General features: G+C 45.1%; 2 protein-coding genes across 6 annotated transcripts; one reads left to right on the plus strand and one right to left on the minus strand.

Annotated features, from left to right (window-relative positions):
• Nucleotides 1–1,909: 1,909 nt before the first annotated feature.
• Ids (iduronate 2-sulfatase) lies at nt 1,910–20,866 on the minus strand. Of its 5 annotated transcripts, none has more exons than XM_070535380.1 (10): nt 20,756–20,866; nt 11,785–11,932; nt 10,249–10,391; nt 8,071–8,251; nt 7,428–7,516; nt 6,319–6,547; nt 5,637–5,797; nt 4,423–4,549; nt 3,315–3,571; nt 1,910–2,281 (listed from the first exon to the last, which is right to left on the minus strand). In XM_070535380.1, the coding sequence occupies exons 2-10, from the start codon at nt 11,867–11,869 to the stop codon at nt 1,964–1,966; spliced, it is 1,590 nt and encodes a 529-aa protein (XP_070391481.1). In that variant the 5' UTR covers nt 11,870–11,932; nt 20,756–20,866; the 3' UTR covers nt 1,910–1,963. The 5 variants fall into 5 exon arrangements, with proteins under 5 accessions (XP_070391481.1, XP_065288822.2, XP_070391482.1 ...); XM_065432750.2 differs by lacking the exon at nt 20,756–20,866 and adding an exon at nt 18,417–18,548; XM_070535381.1 differs by lacking the exon at nt 20,756–20,866 and adding an exon at nt 17,359–17,379.
• On the plus strand, nt 18,602–23,063 carry LOC135902575 (acetylcholinesterase-1-like). Its single transcript, XM_065432749.2, has 4 exons — nt 18,602–18,668; nt 19,997–20,108; nt 20,713–22,209; nt 22,910–23,063. Exons 1-4 carry the CDS (start codon nt 18,653–18,655, stop codon nt 23,061–23,063), a joined length of 1,779 nt encoding a protein of 592 aa, XP_065288821.2. The 5' UTR covers nt 18,602–18,652.
• The last annotated feature ends 384 nt before the right edge of the window (nt 23,064–23,447 follow it).

Below are 23,447 nucleotides of genomic sequence, written 5' to 3' on the forward strand. Positions count from 1 at the left end.
AAACTAATACTCCAGTAGACGTCAGCCAGCCGGTTGATAAACCGGTCGGGGCAGATCCACTCTCACCTTCTCTGAGAGGGAAAGCGGCTGGCCGCATCTAACATATCTGACATCTAACTAGAAACGCGAGGAAATGCGCGCTTACCTTATAAGGACACGCTCACGAAGAAGTCAGTATTGAGGGGGTTGGCTTTCATGTATAGGGGTAACGATCACGAAATCAACAAAACGGAGCCGTGCAGACCTTTGAGCTAGAGTCGCGTATGAACAGTGGTTGCCGCGAAAATAAATTTCGCGGTCCATCTGCAAGGTGCGCTGTGGGAAAGCGGTAAGTGCCCTGCGCTGTTCTCAAGGTGACATTTAGGCCACAATTCCTCATTCCACGTTGCGCGCTTACAGAGCGCACAACGTGGAATGATAACAACAAATTATAGTGCTAGAACAATTGAGTTTTACTCATTGCCTTTTGTTAATACTAAGAAACACATTAAAACCGTATTTATGATTTTGTCTTTCTTCTAGGAATTGAAAAATAGTGTTAAAGAGTGGCTGCTGCTTAACAGAAATTAGCAAATGTATGGAGTGCAAGTGCTGCTGGATGGTGATACTGAATTTGTGTTATTAGAAAGTGTTCAGGTGAACATCTCATCAGGTTCATCTTCGCTCTACTGTGAATGGTGGTGGTGCTGATTGTCAGATGCTATGATTGTATCCATTGTAGGACGGGCCCGGTCACACACACACACACACACGCACACATACACACACACACACACACACACACCCACCCACCCACCCACCCACACACACACACACACACACACACACACACACACACAAACACACACACACAAACACACACACGCACACACACACACGCACACACACACGCACACACACACGCACGCACACACACACACACGCACACACACACACACACACTGAATAAACTTGACTTCTTTGCAAGAGAGGAAGTTGCTCCTAAATGATGTCCGTAATGTTGCCGATTAAAACTATAGACAACCGCCTGATCTGAATCTATACCGACGTTCAGGACAAAACAATGCGAAACAACTCCCGTTAGTAAGATTCATCAGCCCAGCAGTGCATCCTGTTTTGCGTTTAGATAAAGACAACAGAGAGACCAACTTCTAGTAGTTTGTTGGCGTTACTTTGGTCATACAACCGTCATTCGTGGGCACAACGATGAGGTTACAAATGTACTGGAAGCATATCTCCTTCGAAATAAGAAGGGTATACTTGCAGCTTCATACACCGCTGCCACTTTTGGTAACCCGCCGCGTTCCATTGCTCAATGGCAAACGCAAACGCTTGCAAAAGCGCCTGCGTACATAAATGAAGCTGCGCGTTAAAAAACCCCGTGTGGTAAAAATTATTCTCCAGCCACCCACAACAGTGTCTCTCATGTGCCCAGTGTTGCTTTCGTAAGCTAAACCCCATAAAATACAGCAATTACTTAAAGATAAAGAATAAATAAGAACAGTCGCGCTGTCTTAACAACTTGTACGTGGAATTTTTCTGCTTTCTCTGCGTTACTGTCTTTCTTGTTGGTTTCTAGCTCTAGATATCATATTTACATAAGCGGATATATTTGTTATATATAGCTGGCCTGCCGTAGCTACGCTAGTTATAGTTTATTGTGTCTGTTTTCAATAAACCTTTAAAGTTACAAGGCAGTGCTTATCGTGTCGTTTCTAGTCTCGCTGTGCTTATTCCATGGTTGAAACGGTTCGGGGCCGCTCTAGGCTAAGGCAACCAGTCATTGCCCATAGCAGCCATAAGAGTCTGTTGACAACACTGTTTCACTGAGTGGTACTGTAGTACACTGCACTGAAGTGGCAGCATACAACAATACCGTGCACCGTACGCTGGTATACTTCTCTTACGAGAGCACGGGCGTTTATTTGACAACTCGCGCTATACGAGCGCCTTTAGAAACCGCTCAGCTTTCAACAAGTTCGCGAAGCCTGGAGGACAGCGCTACGACGACGTCTCTGTACTCTGGCGAGCCCGCCACGTTGCGGTCTTCGCGAGAGTCCGAGCTCAAGTTGTACAGCTCACGGGCGTAAACGTTGGTCCAATTTCGGCGGAAGTTCGTCGTGTCAAAGCCGATCCACTCGGTGTAGCGGTAGTCGCGCGACAGCATGGAGTAGCCCATGATGCGAATATCTTCGAGCTTCGGCTGATCGCTGTTCTCCTGCGGGGTAGCCGAAGGGCGCGGGTACTGGTGCAGCACCTCCTTTCGTTCCACTGGATGAACCTGTGTAAAATAAAAGAACATTAGGATCGGCATTATTGAAAAGGTCCTGTAGGAGGCAGGCAAATTTTTGAAATTGCGAAGATATGTATCGCGCTTCAGCATAAACGCTTTCTCTTATTCGTTGTCCCGGGCATTGAAGAAAGCGTGGAGCATTAGAATCGACCGGAACGTCATAGATTTTTCTGATGGTCGGTGTAGTCAAGCTTATGAACGATGTCATAATGCCCAACAACGCTGAATACTATCGTATTCTCGTAGATATCTGTAGTAATGAGACATAATGCCTCCAAAAATTTTATTTAGTGTAACGAAAAAGAGCTTGGTGTGAAGACAAAATTTCTAATGTGAAGGGGGAGGGGGCGTCTTCAGAGCTTGGACTCACAGAGCGCCGGTACGCACTCATGTACTCTATTCTCGTGTTTAAGGCAGTTGTACAGGGTCACTCATTCTTATAGAGAAACTCACCCATAGCGTTAGCTCGGTCATAACTTCAATATTCATTCTATTCTAGCAGAAAAATGTCGACAATTTGGCGCTTAACGCAGGTATCTGTTATTAAATCTTTAATCTTGAAGTCTTCAGTGAGAAGTAAGGCTGTAATGAGTACTTTAACACTGATGTGTTCTTTTTTTTCCCCTGAAGAGCAACTGAAGATGTCATTATGCGTAAGGATAACCTTCCGAAAAAAAAAAAGAAAACTGTGCATATAAGCACTCCCGGATTCTGGAAATAAATTTTATTGGAAATGGCAGCTACTGCGTGTATCTAAATCTCTTATGTGCATCGACGTTTACGCGCCCTTCAACTCAGAATATCCTGAATCAACACGGCCCAGTTTTCCATCCGGACCTAGTTCCCAAGTTGAATTGAAGGAAGGTTGACTTGAAGACCAGCCCAGACCGAGTGGTATATACTCAATGACCCAGGTTGGCATCAAAGATGTTTACTGAAGACCAACAGACAGCGAGTTGCAGATACTGACGATGTACGTATCTAGATTCACAGAACAACCCTAGCCGATCAACGTGCGTACCAAGTTTACGCCGTCCGTGCAGGTCGTCTGCGACGAACCAACCGTCGACTGGCAGCTGGGAGGCACTGGAAGCGACGCCAGAGACGCCAGTGTTGGGAACAGGTCCACCAATGCCACCGGGTCGTCGACACGGTCCGCCGCTTTTCCTTGTGTCGAGCTTCTTTGGGACCTCGGCGGTGACACGATCAAGGGTACGTTCGTGGCCACTTGGAAGTTGCTGTACTTGCTGTACTCCTGGTGCTCGCCGAGTGACCACCCTGTGATACATCGCGGAGATAAGTGCGCACCGTGGCAAGACAAATTGTTAGGTACTATTAAAGAACAGCACACATTTGCAATCCGAGTCAACTAAGCTTTTATGCTTAATGGTTATCCGGATTAGCTTGTCTTAGTGGACCCAACGATAATGACAGAATTTGATGTGATAACTGAGACGTATTCTAATCCCGAACAATTCATACACACGCTCAGGGCGTTGCGAATCAGGCATTGCTTTATTACCAGATGGCGAGGAACGCATCCAGCTATCCGTAATACCATTCCTAACGCTTTCGCAATGTGAAGTTGATTCATAATGTCTAGTTAGTAAAGCTTCATAGGGTATACTATGAGGGTATGCCTCACGAATCGCTTCATAAATATTCAGCCCGTTAATCGACTCACTATTTACGAAACTCGATCTTTGCCTTTGCATACAAATTACCTTTGCCTAACACTTGTCAACTTTCTGATGCGAATCCACAGCATTCGAAATAAGTTGTGTATACATATCAGTGGATGTATTGCCAGAAATACGTCGGCGGCTTTGTGTCAGATTTAACGTGTACGAAATTCAAACATTTAGCATATCTTTGTGGTTTCCTCGCCGATGAATCTTAAGTCAAAAGTTATAACTATGGCCGATATTACTCATCCTTAGATAGTGTTTGTGCTATAAAAGGAAGCAGCTAGTGTGAGTACGTTATAGGCCCTCAGTGATCATGGAGTCTCAGAGCACAAAAATATCGAATGAAAATCTATGCAACGTTCTGTATTAAAAAAAATTTAAATATAATATTCTGTTTTCTTTTTCTTCTATGAACTTCAACGATTAGAAAAATATGTTTACCGTGATCGCCTACGAAGACGATTAGCGTGTCGTTGCGAAGGCCAGCCTCATCGAGCGCAGTCAGAACCTTTCCCACTTGCTTGTCCATGTACGTAACCGCAGCGTAGTAATGTCGGCGTATTTCTTTCTGCCCATTCAAGAAGAACGGAGTGAAACCAGATTATCACAAGGAACAAAACAAAACAACCACAGTTAATATGGCCTAAAAATAGATTTCTGCTTAGTATACGGACACGTTTAAGATGAAATATTCACATTTTAAGCAATGCAGGCTTCATTTATTTTCTCGTTATGAGGCCGTGTGGGATAATAACAATGCAGACATTAGGCCGTTGACGCTTACGCGGAGTGACAGCTCATGGTCGCCCACTTGCACTGCAATTCCAAACAATTCGTCCGTACTGTACAAGCGTCCTATGATACGAAACCTGCAGTTGCATGTCCGCAATGCTATGTATGTATGTATGTATGTATGTATGTATGTATGTATGTATGTATGTATGTATGTATGTATGTATGTATGTATGTATGTATGTATGTATGTATGTATGTATGTATGTATGTATGTATGTATGTATGTATGTATGTATGTATGTATGTATGTATGTATGCATGTATGTATGTATGTATGTATGTATGTATGTATGTATGTATGTATGTATGTATGTATGTATGTATGTATGTATGTATGTATGTATGTAGAAAAATCTGAACGCGACTCGCCGCGGTAGCTCAGTGGGGATGACGTTGCGCTACTTAGCAGGTGCTTTTGTGGCCGCATTCCGATAGGGACGGTTTGCAGAAACGCTCGCGTGCCGTGCATTTTGTGCGCCTTAAAGAACCCCAAATAGTCAAAATTAATATGGAGTTCCACACTGTGGCCTTCCTCATAACTAACTGTGCAGTTTCAGGACATTAAAACCGACTATTGTTATTTCGAACGCTTCCTTGGGTGAACGTTTGGATTTCCTTTTAATTGTTAGCAGGGCAAGCGTATTTTTCTCTTAGTACACACACCACAAGAATACTTGACTAACGCAACGGAAGCGTCACTTCCATTATACATTGCGGAATATGGTAATTACACCTGGGATGCATCATATATAACGCAGATTACTATAAATATTGCGTTCACGTTCATGAATACGGCGCAACGAGTCAGTTCCCGTTTTACCCGTCGATTTCGACGAATGCACCGGTTGCTTTCGACGCACCTGGAAGTCAACTGGGAGAGGGCCGTACGGAAAGCTGACGTTGAGGAGGCTGGCGTCGTGACGCCTTCTGACGTCAGTCCAAGGATTCCAAGCCACAGGTGGTAGGTCAACGGGTAGCTCATGGTCTGGTGGAAGCCTGATACGTTCAATGGGGTACACATCTGCACCATGAAGATAACGTAAGGTGTATGCACATTGCTGCTTTCGTATACTTTGCGGCCAGAATGCCAGGGAACAGCGCTGCAGGTGAGGTGGCGCCTATTGTCTCAACTGACCCTTACATAATATGACGTTTCTGAGACCAGAAGCACAGCAAGACGGATTGGTAACTGTTCGCTTTCTGTTGCATTGTTCCAGGGAGATATTTTTAACTTCATACTTTAAAGAAATACCACCTTTAGATTAAATTGATGCGTACTTACAGTGCCAGCGAATCCCAATAAGGCGACGCACATGCGGTCAATAACGTATTCAGCTAGCACAATGGCTGAGTTTGTTGCGAATCAAGAGCGTAATGCATGGCACCAGGATTGGCGTGGCACCACCTGTTTTCTTCTAATCCTCCTGGTAAATTATTTTGCAGTACGATTTATTACACATGTGGCAACGCAAATAAGAGCAGCGAACGTAGCAGGAGTTGTGAACAGAATGAAAGCAGGAAAAATCAAAGTGTGATGCTTACCGAGGTACTCTTTCGGTATCCTGAAAGGAACATGGGGTTTGTAGAAGCCAACAGCAAGGAAGAAGGGCGTCTGTGTGCTATTTGTGCCCTCTCTCGAAGGCCACTCTCGTAAGAATTTCGTCGCGACTTCAACGTTCTGCAGATCCGGCAGCGTTTGTAGGGGTTGCGTGGACACGTTCACAGCGCACAGAAGGTTCGCCTTGGGGGTACCGCTCGGGTCGGGGCAAACCTATAGGATGCACGTTTATAACACGATGCATAGTTATCGCATATGAAAAGATGAGAACGTTAATGAATGCTCTATAAAAAGTTCTTATTTATCATCCAGTGTACTGCACTGCAGCGCTCACCGACAATGAAAAGATTTCAAAGGATTTTTTAGCATAGGTTAACTAATATAGACAGTAAAAGAGTTGTCGATTGGCGAGCTGCCAAGATCCGAATGACGAGAACGCGGTGGTGAAATGTAGGCGCAAGATGCGCGAACCCACACTAAACATGTTGTAACACATTGTATTTTATATTGACTTATTAGACAGTTTATAGATACGTCTAAAGAATGTCCTGTACATCCTGCAATCGTACGTGTACTTTCTCTCGTATAATGGTAAAGAACTACGAAAAACCAATCAGGGCCAACGGAACATTGTGATCTTAATAAAATTTATTTGTGTAACAGGTTTCGTTTGTAGGCCCTCTGAAAATGTTATGTACAAAACTGACAGGTCTATAAGAAGTCACTTTAGTCCATTTGCAGTCAATAGGACGTCAACGCATTCTCTGCAACGTTGTTACTCAACAAGGCGTACCCGACACCTATTGCCTCGAGGTATATGCCGCCTTCGGTTGTTATCTGGAACTTCTCCAGCATGTGACTGCGAAAGATTGCCTGATATCGTGCGCCACGCGAGTGCTTTCGTGATGAGCTCGCGCTGTGTCGAAATGATTTCTTCCTACTTTCGTAATGTCACTGCAGAAGGACGCACTGTCACAAGACCATAAAATCGTGAGTGCCTCACTGGTGCACAAGTGGGAGATATGGTCGAAAGAAGAGTCTGGCATTCTGACGATATAAGAAGATTATATTTAAAAAAAGATAGATATCTTGCCTCTTTGTTCTCGAAATATAGGGATTTCGGCGTAAATGGCTTGACAGACCAGCTGTACGGATAGTCCAGGTGGTGGCCAGTTGGAGGTCCTGCAAGTTTGAACGGATGCGACATATCATGGCCCGATGCCCCAAGAAATATTTGTCTTATTTAATTGAAAAAAAACATACACATACAGCCATTTTCAAGAATATTCTCCCTTCGCCTGTTTCGGGTAATTTCAAGGAAGGTTGTATTTAACTTTTGTACATAGCGAGGAGTAGCCTGAAGCACATATGAATGCACTACTTCGCAATACGCGCCCATGTGTGGCTTCTGTTATCTAACTATAACGTGAAATCCATTATTTTGCTTCTCTGTAGAGCTAGCTGACCCTGCCTACTGCCTCTCTGTTAGCTATCAGTTGAATGACATAAATTCCGCTCATACTAGCGAAAGAATTCATTGACACGATGGAAACGCTGGCATCCTAGGACACCTCCTCTCTTGATTCCCTACCCCCCTTTCCTTCATTTGTTTTCCTTACCCCCAAACACTACCGCTACCGCAGAGTACTGGCTTCCACAATCGCTGTAGGACCAGAACCGCAAACAATCATCATGTAGCGGTTGCATGATCGAGGCTGAATGTCGTTTGGACCGACCTGGATGAAAGACTTTGCCCACGCTGACAGTGTGGTAGCCGTTTTCCTTGAAGTACTGTGGAATCGTGGTGAAGTTGCCCACTGTGTGGCGCCAATAGTGGCAGTGGTTTTCATAGACGCGAAGCGTGTCTGGCCGGCGGCTTGTCAGGAACGATGTCCTGCTCGGTCCACAGAGAGCTTGCTGAAAGGCAGAGATAGCGTGGTGATCAAAGCAGTGAAAGCCTCCTCCTGCGCTACCACGGCATCACAAGAAGAGCCATTCTATAAGGAAATAAATATGAAAAATATGAGCAAGATGTTCAGTATATGAGTGTTACATATAGAGAAAGGACGTTGACAGTTATAAGTCAGATAGAAAGTTAGCAAGAGAAGGATAAAGGAGTTTGAAGCAGAAATTAAAATTATAGAACTCGAGTACAAGACGAAGACGCTTTGTCGACTTATCCTCAGTACGTACCGCCCTCTATGGTACCGCCCGAACAGGTTCACCGCACTCAGAACTGAAAGTTTAGGCTTTAAAGAGAATAACTGAGCCAATTTAGACAGATGAAGCTTTTTTTGAAAGTTCTATTTTAGTCAAGTTCCTTCTATTATATATACTAGAACAGACAATTCAGATTCGAAAACTTCAATGCTGGTGCGTCATTGTGTCGTCACGGTTTTTAAGGCATTTTCTCGTAATAGAGCCGCTGGTGGTGCAATAAATGTTCCCGAAATTCTCAGGCGTTGACCGTGTGCGCACGTCACCATTCAGTACAATGTACTGACTTCAGTTCCTATAGCAACATTTATTGATATTTATCCAGGCACTGTTTTTTTTTTATTTTGAGCGCAAGTGAATATATCTGATAGCGTTCGAGCTGATCAACTCTGCATGTTTACAAGGACTGCATGAACAACGTATTATAGGCAGTCTTCACCTTCTAAATTCACTTATTTAGTATGTGTATGTGTGAGTGCACCAAGTCTTGTCTTCCTCACGTATGCCCGTCACAACTTCTGTCACATTTGCACATGAATTTGCAGACTCTACATCAACGCGGCGAGGCATAAAAGAAAAGCTTTTACTCCGTAAAAAGTGTGCATGGTGAAGAAGCGGAGTCATACAGCAAGGAACCAGATCTAAACAAAGCTGAAAAGCACTACAGTAGTTTGCTTCACTTGTCAACCGAGAGTTCTGGAAACTCTTGGCGAGCAAGTTGGCACACAATTGTGGAAAAGTTGAAATGAGAGGAAATTACCCGACAGAGTGCAGAGTGGTAATTCTCTCTCTCTCTCTCTCTCTCTCTATATATATATATATATATATATATATATATATATATATATATATATATATATATATATATAGAGAGAGAGAGAGAGAGAGAGAGAGAGAGAGAGAGAAAGAATTTGTGCGTGTGTGAGCATTTAGTATGCCTTTGGCATCCCCGGACTCCCTCCTATACGATACGCGGTTCCCCAAAGCTTTTGGGGAGTTCGGATGACTTACTCGCAAAGTAAATGGTTATATTAAGAATGACTAGCCGTTAGATGAAACTAAGTATATTACATTTGACGATACTCCACCTTGGACAAGCTTACAGTGTCTGTCCATAGAATGATACAGTAATAGACTTTGCACAGGGTGCTTTGATATTACAATAGCTGTATATGCTACTAACTTGAGCCACACGTCTTTAACACGCAACAGCAAGCTATCTCTTAAGCCAAAACAGCTATAATCTCTATCCGCATAGGCTCAGTGCATTTACACGGCTCTTTAGTAATAATTGTATGTTTAGAATAAACGCTCAGCTAGTGACCGCACGTGTTTTGCAGTCTTGTTGCTTTGTCTGGCGCCGTTGCAAATTACGGAGGGTTCGACGCGCCCAATTCGCTATTCTAAATGGGGGTGTCCAAACCAAAGTCCCACCAACGGCTTCTTTGAGTAGCAGAGAACAATATTTAAATCTATGCTTTTTATGGCTGCATGCGCCGGGAGCAACATCAGAGCTGGAAGCCCGTCATAGACGATATGGCGTAAACAATATTTGAGACGAAATGCGCAGAAGTTATGCGCAGAAGATAATATCCTTGCATAACAATATTTCACAGCACTGTAAAGACTATTGCGCAAAATGAAGTATAGCTTCTGTGGAAAATGCAATTTAATGAAACATACACGAACGTCAGTACCTGTGCGTGAGCATTTGTGAAGAGTACACCATCTTGAGCCAAGCTGTCGATGGACGGTGTCAGCGCCAGCTCATCGCCATAGCAGCCCAAGGTTGGCCGCAGGTCATCCGCAATTATTAGAAGGACATTGGGCTTCCGCGCAGCTGGCATGAAAAAAAATTCAGAGCAGCACAAAAAAAAAGAAATAAAAAGCTTCATAAACGAAATTCGCTTAATGCATACAATGGAAAATTGCTCTAAATTGGGAAAATCGAAGAAGCGATAAAACACTGCAGTACTGACGCCCGAATGAGAAAGCCTGATACCTTGCGGCAAGAAAATATGCCGAAGTAACTAGACCTTTATCTGTTACTTTAGATTTACGATTAAAAGTGATAGTAGTTGAAGCAGATCGCGACACGCATATAAATGGACGAATATGGCGCGAATGTTCTACTCATTCACAACAATATGCTAGTGTCAAAGAATACAAACTTTTGTTTTTCGTACAGCTGCGCGTAACGTGTTTGTAATGTGTCCGCCTGGTCCCTTTCTCTGGGATAAATATTTCCAATGCATTATGGTAAAGATAACGCTTCCAAGTAACAATCGGAATCGGCTCCTAATTCCATTTTTTTCCGCTTGGGGTTAAGCCTCAAAGTACAGAGCACCGCACGCGAGCACACAGGTTGATGGTACCATTAGCAACCGTCTTCTTATAACGACTTGCGCTATTGCAACTAATTGTGCGCGATGACCGCAGGATTAATCCACAGCCCGCCAAAATTTCGGCTCCATCATGTCTTTCACAATATAGACGCGGTCAGAAAATGCCGTCTGTTATTTTTTTCTCTTTTTTTTTCGGCTTACGCTCGTACACTATACGAGAGAGCGCTGATTGTTATCAACTGACAGCAAAGACGGTATGTCGCTGCCAGTGCTCTCACATGTCACTATACACGGAGTTACGCTCTGTGTTTCTGGTGCTACGGCTTGTTCCAAGTCCTTGCTGAATTTTCGTCGACGAAAGAGTTGCTACAGTTCGAGGTAATGAGTAACCCGTTGAAATTTGCCCACGAATTTCAATCCGTTCAAGCTGCCTGTTTATGTGAGGTGACGTCGCAATGGGTGGCTATTGAAGCAGTTAATTCCTATTCTCAACGTCATCAGATGCAGCGTTGTCGTCAGGTTCTGTCGCGCTCAATATTTCAGTCAGCGAGTATATAGCCACCCCGTGAACCAATCAATCAGGAGGCAAGGTCGTAAATTTTATCATATGGCCGAAGTTGAGAGCACCCAGAAAGGCCACCCATCGGCCTATCACTAAATAATACGCTGCCTATGGCGTCTTGCAAAAGAAGGATCCTTAAAACAATTCGAGCATGTTTCTTTCATTGAATAAAACCGGCAATTCAAAACAAAAACAAAACAAAAACTGTTTGGAATTGGTTGGTGGTGCACCAGCCTCAATTGATCATTTCTTAGAACAAACAACCCACACACATGCTTTCTGATTCTTATAAGCAACAACGTGCGTATGAGCATTTCGCTGCTTACATTCAACGCTTGAAGACGTCGCCTGCTGTGAGGTACACGCCAGCCAGAGGGACGCACCCGCAATTATCAGAAAAGCCGAGCACATTTTATCAGCATCGCCTCACTGTCCTTTTACGTCTTCGGTGGCTCTGCACTCTTGGCTGTCCCGCTATAAAATGAATGTGATCGCATAAATTATTAGCACTCCGGTTACCACGTGCTCAAACGCCATATAAACAAGACAATACAATGTCTATAGACAAGGTATCCCCAACAATATCTACTGTTTATGCGAGAAAAAAAAAGCTCTAGTGCTTTATTTGGTAGCATTGGTAATGCCTTCTTTTTTTGCGCTGTTTATGGGAAAGATGTGCGTTAGTAAAGAATTACTGAGTTTACCGGGTGCTTTGTTCGATTAATATGTGCATTTTGCTTTGGAGAACGCTCTAGTCATCAGCAGCACATGTCTGTATGGAACCATGGTGATCCTTGTCTGTGATACCTGCCTTTAATTCAGCGCTTTGAATACAGTAATGTGCATGACCTCGTCACAAAGTAAAAACATGAGCTCGTTCATGTTATTGCGCCAGTATTTTCCCATAAATCCCATGAACAATGAAGAAAACACGCCGAACTTGTTTTCAGAGGTGTAGTTTTAGCCAAAGACAGGTAAGTTTTCGACAATGTTGCCACACTAAAAAAAGAAATATCGCGGATGTAATTATATTTAATATTTGGGAAACTTGGCACCTTACTGATAAAAATCTACTCGTATTTATTTAACACAGAATAAGAATTAAGTTAGTGGCAACCAATGAGAGCGCACTTTGTGATAACGAAGTAGTGTTTGTGATTTGTGATGACGAAGTAGTGTTGTTCTCAGTCAAAGGAGTAAAGGCCGAATGTGTAACCTGCAATGTGCCTCTTAGATTTTCTCGGCAATCATTATACTTTTCCTGTGAGACAATCAGGCACACATCCAGCAGGAAGATACAGAGAGAGAGAGAGAGAAATATAAGAAAGGCAGGAATGTTAACCACTCAAGAGTCTGGTTGGCTACCCTACACTGGGGGAAGGAAGAAGGGGAAGAGAGAGAAGGGAGAGGGAAGGTATAGACATGTTCATGGACAGTACTTGAGTTATAGCCGCTCGCGCAAACCAGACGTTCTGAGAAAGCACAAAAGTGCCTTCACTGCCATCTGAGCCGACGATCGGTGGGGACGGTGCTCTAGTACTGTCTGGTTACTCAGAGGACGATCATCTAATTTCCTCAATGTGTTGGACAAAGATTGTCTTTGTGCTTGAAATAGAGGACAATGACACAATAAGTGGTCAATGTTCTCCTCGCATCCGCAAACATCACATGCAGGACTATCAGCCGTTCCTATTAGTGCTGAATTCTTAAAGGCAACTCCAAGCCACAACCGACACAGAAGAGACGCTTCGCGTCGGTGCAGTCCGGCCGGAGGTCCGAGTTGCAGTGAAGGGTTTAGTCTGTTTAGTCTTGTGCGCCCTGTATGTGCGGTATTCCACTCTGCTAAGGAGATCGTGCGTGCTAGGATATGATAGGAAAAACTTTTTTAAAATGCCGGCAACGCGTCGTGACGCTGGCCAAGCGTCGACCTTGGGTTATGCCCTACTCAGCACTACCCCAGTTCGGCCCGTTTGTGGTGGGTCGTGAGGCTTGTGCTTCTCGAGCGCACCCCGGGTCTGCTAGAATGTCAAGTTGTCTCGCAGCGTCGGTCCTTGAGAGAGGAATGGGGATGCAGCGGTCTTCTTTGTTTGACGTCCGAGCTGCCTTGCCTGCGGCGTCATCATTTCCAATGAAACCGCAGTGACCTGGTATCCACGGAAAAGAGATACCATGGCCTCTTTTTTTTATCAAGTGATGGACAAGTTCCCCGATTTCGCACGTGAGCTGATAGTGAGTTCTAGGTCGGAGAAACGACTGCACACATTGCAAGGCCAGCCTTGAATTGCAGAAAATTGCCCATTTTCGAGGACTTTCAGAATTTATCACACGAAGCGCGTCGCGGAGAGCCTCGAGCTCTGCAGCTGTAGACGTAGTGATATGGGAAGTCCTGAACCACTGGGCTATTCTCATTGTTGCTATAACTACAGCGCCACCGGAACTGGTTGATGTAGCTGATTCATCAGTATAGACGTGTGTGCAGGCGCTGTACTTGTCGTACAAAAGAAGTAACGTTAATTGCTTAAGTGCTGATAACGGCAAGTCCGACATTTTCTGAAGTCCTGGGATTGTAAGGTTTACTTGAGTACGGCTCACTTCGTTCCAGACTTTCGATTCCTCCAAGAAAGATACAGAGAGGAGTAACACTGTAATGGGAAGGATGTTAAGCAGGCTGAATCCGGTTGCCTGCTCCGTACCTGTGAACGGGCAGCGAAAGGTGAAAAGAAATTTAATTATTTAAGGTCTGGGGTTTCGCAATGACCTTATTGTGAGGCACGTCGTAGTAGGGCACTTCAAGTTAATTTTTGACCGCCTGGCGCTCTTCAGCGTGCGCTCAAATTTAAGTTCTGGAGCGTTTTCGGATTCCACCCCCATCTAAATGCGGCCTCTGCGGCCCGGGCCAAGCCCGTGATCTCGATCTAAAAAGTGCAGTGCCGTAGCAACTAAGCTGCCGCGGAGGGTATAATTCTGAAAAGAAAGAAATAATAAAAGTTCACTGTATACACGCACACACACGCACAAGCGTCTATCATCTATCACATGCTGCAGGAATAAACTCATCGCAACTAAAGCCATATCTGTGGTCACATATCTTAGAACACACGACATTCCACTATCAATGAACAGAACATTTGTACGGGTGACGTGGCTGCTTCCACTAAGCACTCCTCGGCTAGACATCGATTTTAGCTAAGCCACTTTGCAATGAAGGAAACATACCAAGTAGATCGAATAGTATGCGCTTGCGAGGGTTATCGGCAGAAAATATAAAAAGTATCAAATAGTAAATATCAAAAATAGCAAAGCCAGCAAAGGTCTAAATAATGGTCACCTAAAGAAGACGTAAAGTTTTCCCGTGAACAGAACGGAGACTAAAAAATCCTGCTAGATCTCGTGTGAAAAAAATTAGGTGAAGTAACTGACCGGAAATATTCCTTTGTGTAAAAGATTTAAAAAATGCACTGAAATTTTTATTAACTGCGCTGGACACAAGTGTTCACTAACGTCATGCCGAAGGAAACATGGCTAAGTTGATTTCTTTGTGCCATATACCACGTGTTATACTGTAGTACTTATTTAGAGGCAATATAATGTGCACCCATATGTAAGCGGCAGCACACACAGGAAATAGACGGTCCCTCATAAGAGGGGAATATTGGAAAGAATGCTGAGTTGCATTGCATAAAAACAAAACGTACTTGCGCACTAAATGGGGACTCTATCGGTGAAACGCGCACCAGCAGTGGCAATAGTAGTAATCTCGACTACTTCGAGACTTCTGTCATATAAATGATCAGTTATATAAACATACATTCGGCTTGTTATCAAGCAGGCTTTTCTAAGAGTGCAAAATATTCTTGCGCTGTTGAACAAAAATATTTTGCTAAAAAAGTCTTTTTTTTGTTTTTGCTTAAAGCTTCATAATTTCATCCTATACGTATATGTTAGCGCATCCTTTTTTGTTCAGCCAAAGTAAGCGTTCAATGGAAAACTCACCCACTGAGTGCGCAGCCTAGGAGCAGCTGTCACGGTCGTTCTTAACAGTCTGGCCACTTCAAGCCCAACAATAAGTGCCGATAAGGGATGGTATCAGCGAGACCGGAAACCTTCCACCCTCTAAAGCACACTTTCATTACCGCAAGAGATTACGAAAATACTTTATCCAATCAGTCCTGCAGGTCGAAGTGCAAGCTAGTACAATGCCTACCACACACAATTAAAAAGTTTAAAAAGTTAAATTTTGAGGTTTTACGTGCCAAAACCACCTTCTGATTATGAGGCACGCCATAGTGGGAGGCTCCAGAAATTTCGACTACCTAACATGCACCTAAATCTAAGTACATGGGTATTTTCGCCCCCATCTAAATGCGGCCGCCATCGCCGGGATTCAATCCCGCGACCTCGTGCTTAGCAGCCCAACACCGTAATCAATCAGCAACCACGGCGGGTGCAATTAAAAACCGAGCAAGGATCAACACAATCCAGAGTTGCGCGTTTTCTTTATAGAGTCAACGATTGTTAATCTTGAAACAGTGAATGCCGTGTTCTCAACGCAACAACGTATTTTCTTCACATGACTTATTATCAATGCGATTTTGTTTCTTCAAAATTTGGTGTACCACGCCTTTCGTGGATTGGGGCATTTCGCGCACCCAAAGCTGCGCGCCGGGCGTCGTATGGCTTCGCGTTAATTCTGCCTATACTTGGGGTTCTTGAGGTGCGCGCAAAGCACCGTACACACACGTTTTTTTTATATATTTCACCACATACGAAACGAAACGCGGTCGCGGTCGGGGATCAAACCCTCCACGTCCTGCGCCGCAGCAGATCGGCATAGCCGGTGAGCCCCCACTGCGGGTCCAGAGCTTCACTGAAGCGCTGCCATGTCTTGTCTTGTGTGTGTTAATGAACGTCGTTTGACGTGCAGAGAAATCTGGCAGCGCATAGTTCTTGTAGGGAAGTTTGCGAAATTCAAGCAAAAATGCGGGGGCAGGGGGGATGGCATTCTGTTGACAACATTAGTGCGCTTTCCGACATGGTGTAATTAATCTCCATTAAGAAGGCGAGAAAGAAGCAGAGTGAGGGACGAGATGGTAACCAAACATGGTTAACAAAGTTAGCTTCCTTGTAGCAGGAAAAAGTCGCATTTTGGCCCGAAAGGCGAAGCATCTATTACGATAGCAATTTAGTGGACAGCTAGCCATACGAAGTAAGGATGGCAGTTCTATCGGTGGTATAAACTTGTAAACAAAAGCAAACTAACTAAATTAACAAGCATGGTGCTAAGTGCGCGCGTGCGCACCCCTCACTCGATGACCGCGGAAGCTCGCTGTCAAAACGCTCGAGTGAGGATACGCGGCAGCAGCAGCGAGCGAATCGACCTTCGTGCTGTGCCTCGCATGAACGCGAACTAAGCCGTGAAAACAGAGAACGCGGCGAACTCTGTCCCCTTCGCAGATGGCTTTCAAATTACAGCGGCAAAGCAGAGCGTAGATGCAGAGTAGATACAGAGTAGAACGAGCGCCCCCTACCCACCCTCCGTTTCCTTGATTGCGACGGAAGACGGCGCACTTCCTCCCCGCTTTCTCCGCTTGCGTGCGCGAGATTCAGCCCCTATCACCGGCTCAACCTCGGACGTTTTCACTCGCACACACAGCACACGGCGCGCGGATCGCCCTTGGACTTTATACGTAACCTCACGGCGACGGCAGAAATGAGCCGGGAGTGTTCATATAATTGCTATCGCAATAAACGAGTATGGAAGGAAAACGATAGAGGCGAGATGCAAGAGAAGGGTCACTAAGACTATAGAACAAAGAAATAGCACAATGTCGCATCTTGTGGCCACTCAAATATTTCAGATGCATGTTAACCGGGCTCATAAAGTGTTATCGGCCACTTACGTGGGGCTGCCAGATTGGTCACTCTCGTAAAAGTCGTCTAGCTGGCTTAATGCGCCAAGGAACAACTTGTGTCAAGCATCAAGGAAGGGACAGTGACCAAATGAAAGTTATTTTGTGCCTCCTGTGACATCTGGGACAAAAAAAAACGCATTTTTTTTCTTTTTTGTATTGTCGCTGACATATCTGTCGTCTCGTGAACAGATATGATGTTAAAACAGATATGGGAACCTGTTTAATCATTATATCTTTGTCTGGTAAGCAGATACACTTTTCATGTGAGGAATGATAATTATTTTGTGAAGGCTACCCCGGGCCATAGGGGACAAAGGTGTAGCAAGGCCCTACGTAGGGCTTCTGTACCCGCTTTGATAGATTAGGACTGCAAGGAATTGGCGTAGCCAGTTTTACATCCTGTGCAAGTAACCGAGGCTCCCTTGCCGCGTCCGCTTTTGATAATCCTCGACAATGAAAGGAAGTGTAACCGAGCATCGTTATAACCCATAGAGCAGCTTTATCGATTAGATTTTAGAAATTGTCGCAGTAATAGACATAGCCACTAGAATATTTTCTTGTTTATGGCAGTCTGGGCCTTCAAATGTTCGATACGAGCTTCTCGCCCGACTTGTACAACACAGTGGCGTATACTAATTCCTATGCTTAAGCGGGTCTTAGATTTTACCAGAAATGGAATTGAACCGGGAAAAAGCAACGCCGAAACCCACATATGGTCTGCCATAGCCACAGTCACATTCAAAATTCGCCTTCCAATTGGAGAAGTATATCAGTGAACGGGGAAAGGTACTGCTTTAAATGTCAACCACATTTAATGGATCAAGGACTAGGACATGTGTGCCTTTAATCTTAGGTATACTTTACCTCAAATAAGAACACCGTAGATAGCCCTTCCGCTACATTTTCTGCTGAGCTCATGTGTGGAAATTTGATGGCGTTGTTATCCACACTGTTATATAAACAGTGTGGCTCCATCTGCGGTTGGTCATGAAATCGCGGTATCCATTCCCCAAATCGACACATCATTCGAGCAGCGTGATATTTACCTTGACCGCTTACTTCTTCCATATAAACTCGAAGGTACAGGCGGCCTATATGACGTCAGGTCGAGCTGAGATTTCCTAGGTAGGTCACGCAGCTAGACCTCCATTGTTGAGAAACACCGCCGTCTTGCCAAGAGTGGTATCAGAAGGCGAGAGAGTCTTGTCGGGTGTCGGACTCATCCTGTTGCTTTGGTTCACTGATTCGGGCGACGGCAGCCTGCTACGAGAGCCCATCACCTATGCGGTTTCTGAAAGGTACCAAACAAGCGCCAACGCTTGATCTTTATTTCCTCGTTTGTTGCCCTATTTCTTCTGCTTCTCCTGATTAATCAAGGTAACCACTTTTCAAAGGGCTTTTACTGAAAAGAATATTTTGCTTGTGCCAAAAATAATGTAATTAGAAGCACACAAAAAGGTTGTGATAGAAGTGCATAGGACTACATGCAGATCTCGCTGTCTGTGACATTCCTAGTGGGATCAAGTTGTCCGTTTCCGCTTATTATAAGCAGATTCCTCCTATTGTAAGACTGCCGTCGGTTTCGCCGATGTTCTCGCAACGTTCTGCTCAATCGCTCCAGTGATCAATTCTCCAGTTTTCAACCACAGATTCACATTCCCCATCCTAGAAAGCAAAACAAAGCCCCAAGCCTGATTTTTAAGTAAAGAAACAAAGCACATGTGACAGAAACAGTTTACCGAAAGTTACACTTGCACATTCAAGTAACAAATTTCCGCCAACTACCCTGACACGATGACGATGACGAAAACGTTTTCATTACCAGTTGGCTCGAAGGGCCCATCTGGTGGACTGGAAACCTGGGACGTTTCAAGGGCGTGTCCGTAGGGAAAGCCAAAGATCCCATTGAAATTCGCTGATCCAGACTTCGGCCTAATCCAAGCCTCATAGGACAAACTCGCACCGCCCACAGATGGAAGGCTTATTGCAGAGCGTGGCACTGTCGCTCAAAATAGATTACATAAAAATGATAAAGCGGTCAATACCTTATTTCCGATAAGTTTGAGCAAATCCACCATCACATTAGACACTGGTTTTTCGGTTTCCGATGGACCGTCGCCCGTGCTGGCTTTGTCAAAGTTGATTGTGTACAGCATTCTTACCCCGTGCTCTCGACGTAGGTGTGAGTCAACCTGGCCCTGTTTACGTCGGGCGCTGATTAGAGGCAAACAAGAACTTACCCTGGACAAAACTTTTCTGGTCCATTTATGTATCTAAAGATGTTAGTTGAAGTGTAACATTAGAACTCGGTATACTGACTAGCGAAAGCTGAAGTATCTTGGCACTGGCGTTTCTGTGTATTTTGCTTTCCTTCGCTTCTTTTGGGAGAGTGTTGCTTTCACCAAGGTCACCCCTGGGTGTGGCGGATTGCCCTTTCCGTAATGATAGCTGCTTGTTGACGCAGCCACTGCTGCAACACCGAAACCAGAATGCTAATTGGGTAAGCTGAGAAAACAGAAGGCGCCAAATGGGCCTCACCGCGGGAAGTTGTTAGTCACTGACACCTAGGTGGCTAGCGTTGCTTGCTTTTCAACTCTTACTCTCTCTTTTTTGTTCCTTGTGGAAGGTGTCATTGGAATAAAGGCCAGAAAAGCATCGGTCACAGTAGAGGTGTTGGAAGTCTTGAGCTGTGCGCTGCACATGACACTTCGGCGGTCACCGCTTTGCCCCATGTGCACGTAAGGAAATGGTCATTTTTATTGGTATTCTAGAACAGTAAAAAAAAAGGTCACGTTTGCATGATTGATTGTTCACGAGAACTTTACAAAATAACTGAAATATTTGTTGCTGTTGCAGAGGGTCTTAAGCGCCAATACGGGACTAGGCGATGACAGTAAGGACTACTGTTCAGTGTTGACGATGTTCAGAGGTGTTTATTGTAGAGTAGTGGGCAGGACAACGATAGTCATCTTGCGCACTACCCGCTAAACAAATCTGCAGCGGCAATGAATTGCCAGCTAGCTTGCCAACCTCCCTAGAGAATTTATTTTTTCTGGAACCCAAGCAACTTCGAACAGGAAAGTAACGAGTCCGGCCTTTCATGAGTAAGCTTTAGTATATAAACCTTGCAAAATTTTTAGGGTAATGTAATAAGATTCATTTAAAAATGTTTTTGCTCTAGAGAATTATGTAAGCAATGAACCTCATCAACGCATTTAACCTAAATAATCGAGTTACCATGTTGCGAAAGACGTAAAGCTTTAGAGTATGTACTCCTTTTTACATGTTCTATCCATGAAAGTGTAACTAATCACTTTTCAATGGTATCTTATTTCTCAACAGGCTTCTGCAACTTTCCAACAGGATGCGGAGCATATTGACTTACCTTGTGGCGTCGTTCGTCGTACAAGGTTTGGAAGCTGGGAAATCACCGATAGCATCCACGAAAAACGGGCCCGTGGAAGGACGCACAGTGGAAGTCCTCGGTAGGACGGTGGAAGTTTACCAGGGTATTCCGTTCGCTCGCCCACCCGTCGGTGAGCTTCGATTCCTGGAACCTATTCCCGCCGACCCTTGGTCCGGCGTCTACAACGCCACGGCCCCGAAGACGGCTTGCATTCAGAAAGTATTCAGCGCCGATTTCGCGCCTTACGTCAACCAGTCCGAAGACTGCCTCTACCTCAACGTTTGGACCCCAGCGAGCTCGAAACCCCTCAAGACAGTGCTGGTGTGGATTCACGGAGGCGGTTTCACATTCGGTTCGGCCTATCAACACTGGTACGACGGCTCCGCGCTGGCGGCTTCGCACGACGTCGTCGTCGTCACTCTCAACTACCGTCTGAATATCTTCGGTTTTCTGAATGCTGCCGTGCCTGAAGTACCGGGCAACATGGGTCTCCTGGACCAGAACCTGGCGCTACGTTGGGTTCGCGACAACATTCGGTCGTTCGGTGGTAATCCGTCACGGGTGACGTTGTTCGGAGAAAGCGCCGGTTCGTTCAGCGTGAGCGCTCAAGTACTGTCTCCCCTCAGCCGGGGCTTGTTTCAAAGAGCCGTCTTCATGAGCGGAGCGTACGACACGGATGGTTTGATAGATACCGCCTTTGAGAGTTTATCCAAGGGCAACAAGGTAGCTGAACTCGTTGGCTGTACATCTGCTTACAGAGACCTCGCCACTTACCCGGAAGAGGTACTCAAGTGCCTGCGCTCCAAGCCTGCTGAACGTCTTTGCGATGCCACTTACGAGGGCGCCGCGACTAAGGTGTTCAACTTCATTCCATCACATCCGAACGCTTTCTTTCCGAAGCGTCCCACCGTGGCAATGAAGAGAGGCGAGTTCAACAACGTTGACGTCATGCTCGGAGTCACCGCAACTGAAGGGAATTTCATAATCATGTCTTTCCCGGATAGCCGCATTCAAACGGAGGAGCTCGAAAGCATCAGCGAAGATGAGCTCAAGAAAGTTCTACGCATCGTGTCCCTCGCCTGGCTTCCAGACAAGTTCGCGCCTGCGCTGGAGCGATACGCGAGTGCAGCCACTGCGGGCGATAAGCGACTGCTGAGAGAGCTGCATGCAGAGTTTATAACTGACGGCCAGTTCATCTGTCCCAGCAAGTTTTTTGCCGAAGACTACTCTGATATGGGTAATTCGGTCTATTTTTCGGTACTCGGCTACAGGTCGGCTAAGTTCCCGTTCCCGAAGTGGACTGGCGTCCCGCACACTTCTGACATTGTCTTCTACTTCGGCGTTCCTCTCCTCAAACCGGAGCACTTCACCGACGAAGATCGGGAGTTCAGCAAGGCTGTGATGAAAGCGTTCACGAATTTTGCAAAGACGGGGCAAGTATTTTGGAAATGAGATGATCCCGACCGAGAGAGGTTTTAAAAACATAGCAGCCACGAATGAACAAATTTTCTCATGCATTTTTTCTTCTGTATAGTTGTGAAGTGAGAGAAGTGCAAAGTAGGGAGAACTGCGGTTTTCTGTTTCAGCTTGCAGCCACTGGCATGGAAGGATTTTCTTTTATTGTGTTTTTAGGCTCTTGGTTTTCGTAAACGTTTGAGCTCAGTGGTACATGGAACGGTTAGAAACATTTATGTGCGTGGACCAAAAATATACGCTAGGCAAGCAGAATAGGTGGAAAACGACAGCTGCAAGATGTGTTTATTATAGGAGCTTTTCATACGTGCAATGAGTCAAACTTGGCCTATTTGCGGGTACAACGCGGCGCTGCGTGTACTGTGCGAGACACAGGATGATGCACAGCAATGCACCTCCGAAAGTGTTACACTGCTACAGAAACTGCAACCATGTTATTAACTCGGAGGCATCGAGGAGTACTGAGAGACATACTCGGGAGGTACTTATCAAATCTAAGGTTTTATATAAAGAACGCGAAAAAACAGGGTGTGAAATTCGGCTGTACGTTAGGCATCGTATATGGCGCGCACGTCATAGTCTTACGTGACCAATATCTATAATTCATTTACGGACATGCGCTATTACAGGTGTCACTGTCTGTTGTTATTCTGCTTGCAGAAAGCCAGTCATCGACGGGATTGAGTGGCCGGAGTACACGAGCGACGATCCCGTGGCCCTGTGGATGCAGCCAGGAAATTACTCCCTGCACAGGAATATTGGTGACAAGAACTGCGACTTCTGGAGACAGTACCTGACGTACGCAGAAAAATAAAGGTTCTACCTACTAAGCGAGCCATAGCTAACTGGAACAAAAATAAAAACAGCATATACCCTAAGTGCATCACCAAGAGCAGGATCAAACCTGCTTTTGTTCGTTATAAATGTTCACACTGTCGGGTGCGGGGCCAGATCCGTTTCTGACTGCCTCTTCCCGCAGATGGAACTATTGGGGAGTTGTGAAGGACACGAGAAGGAGATTGGGGCCATGTGTTTATTTCACGTAGCTTAACACAGCTGCGGTGCAGACCCTGAGTTCATGCTTTTGGCCCAACCTTAAGCAGTGGTGGCGCGTAGAAACTTTCAATACCGTTCTTTGAGCGCACGTTAAAGAGTCTCAGATGTTCGAAACTTGTCAACATCGTCATCCTAATGAATA

The sequence above is a fragment of the Dermacentor albipictus genome, chromosome 3 (genome assembly GCF_038994185.2).
Source record: "Dermacentor albipictus isolate Rhodes 1998 colony chromosome 3, USDA_Dalb.pri_finalv2, whole genome shotgun sequence".
NCBI classification, from domain to species: Eukaryota; Metazoa; Arthropoda; class Arachnida; order Ixodida; family Ixodidae; genus Dermacentor; species Dermacentor albipictus.

What these genes read in the sequence shown, in the direction of transcription:
- Ids (XM_070535380.1), bottom strand. Translation starts at nt 11,869, where the DNA reads ATGTGCTCGGCTTTTCTGATAATTGCGGGTGCGTCCCTCTGGCTGGCG. An exon ending in GGGCAAAGTCTTTCATCCAG is followed by an intron (nt 7,517 to 8,070) that starts GTCGGTCCAAAC and finishes TCAAACTTGCAG; the next exon opens with GACCTCCAACTGGCCACCAC. An exon ending in TATATTTCGAGAACAAAGAG is followed by an intron (nt 6,548 to 7,427) that starts GCAAGATATCTA and finishes TGCATCCTATAG; the next exon opens with GTTTGCCCCGACCCGAGCGG.
- LOC135902575 (XM_065432749.2), top strand. An exon ending in CCGCTTTGCCCCATGTGCAC is followed by an intron (nt 20,109 to 20,712) that starts GTAAGGAAATGG and finishes ATTTCTCAACAG; the next exon opens with GCTTCTGCAACTTTCCAACA. An exon ending in ACGAATTTTGCAAAGACGGG is followed by an intron (nt 22,210 to 22,909) that starts GCAAGTATTTTG and finishes TTCTGCTTGCAG; the next exon opens with AAAGCCAGTCATCGACGGGA.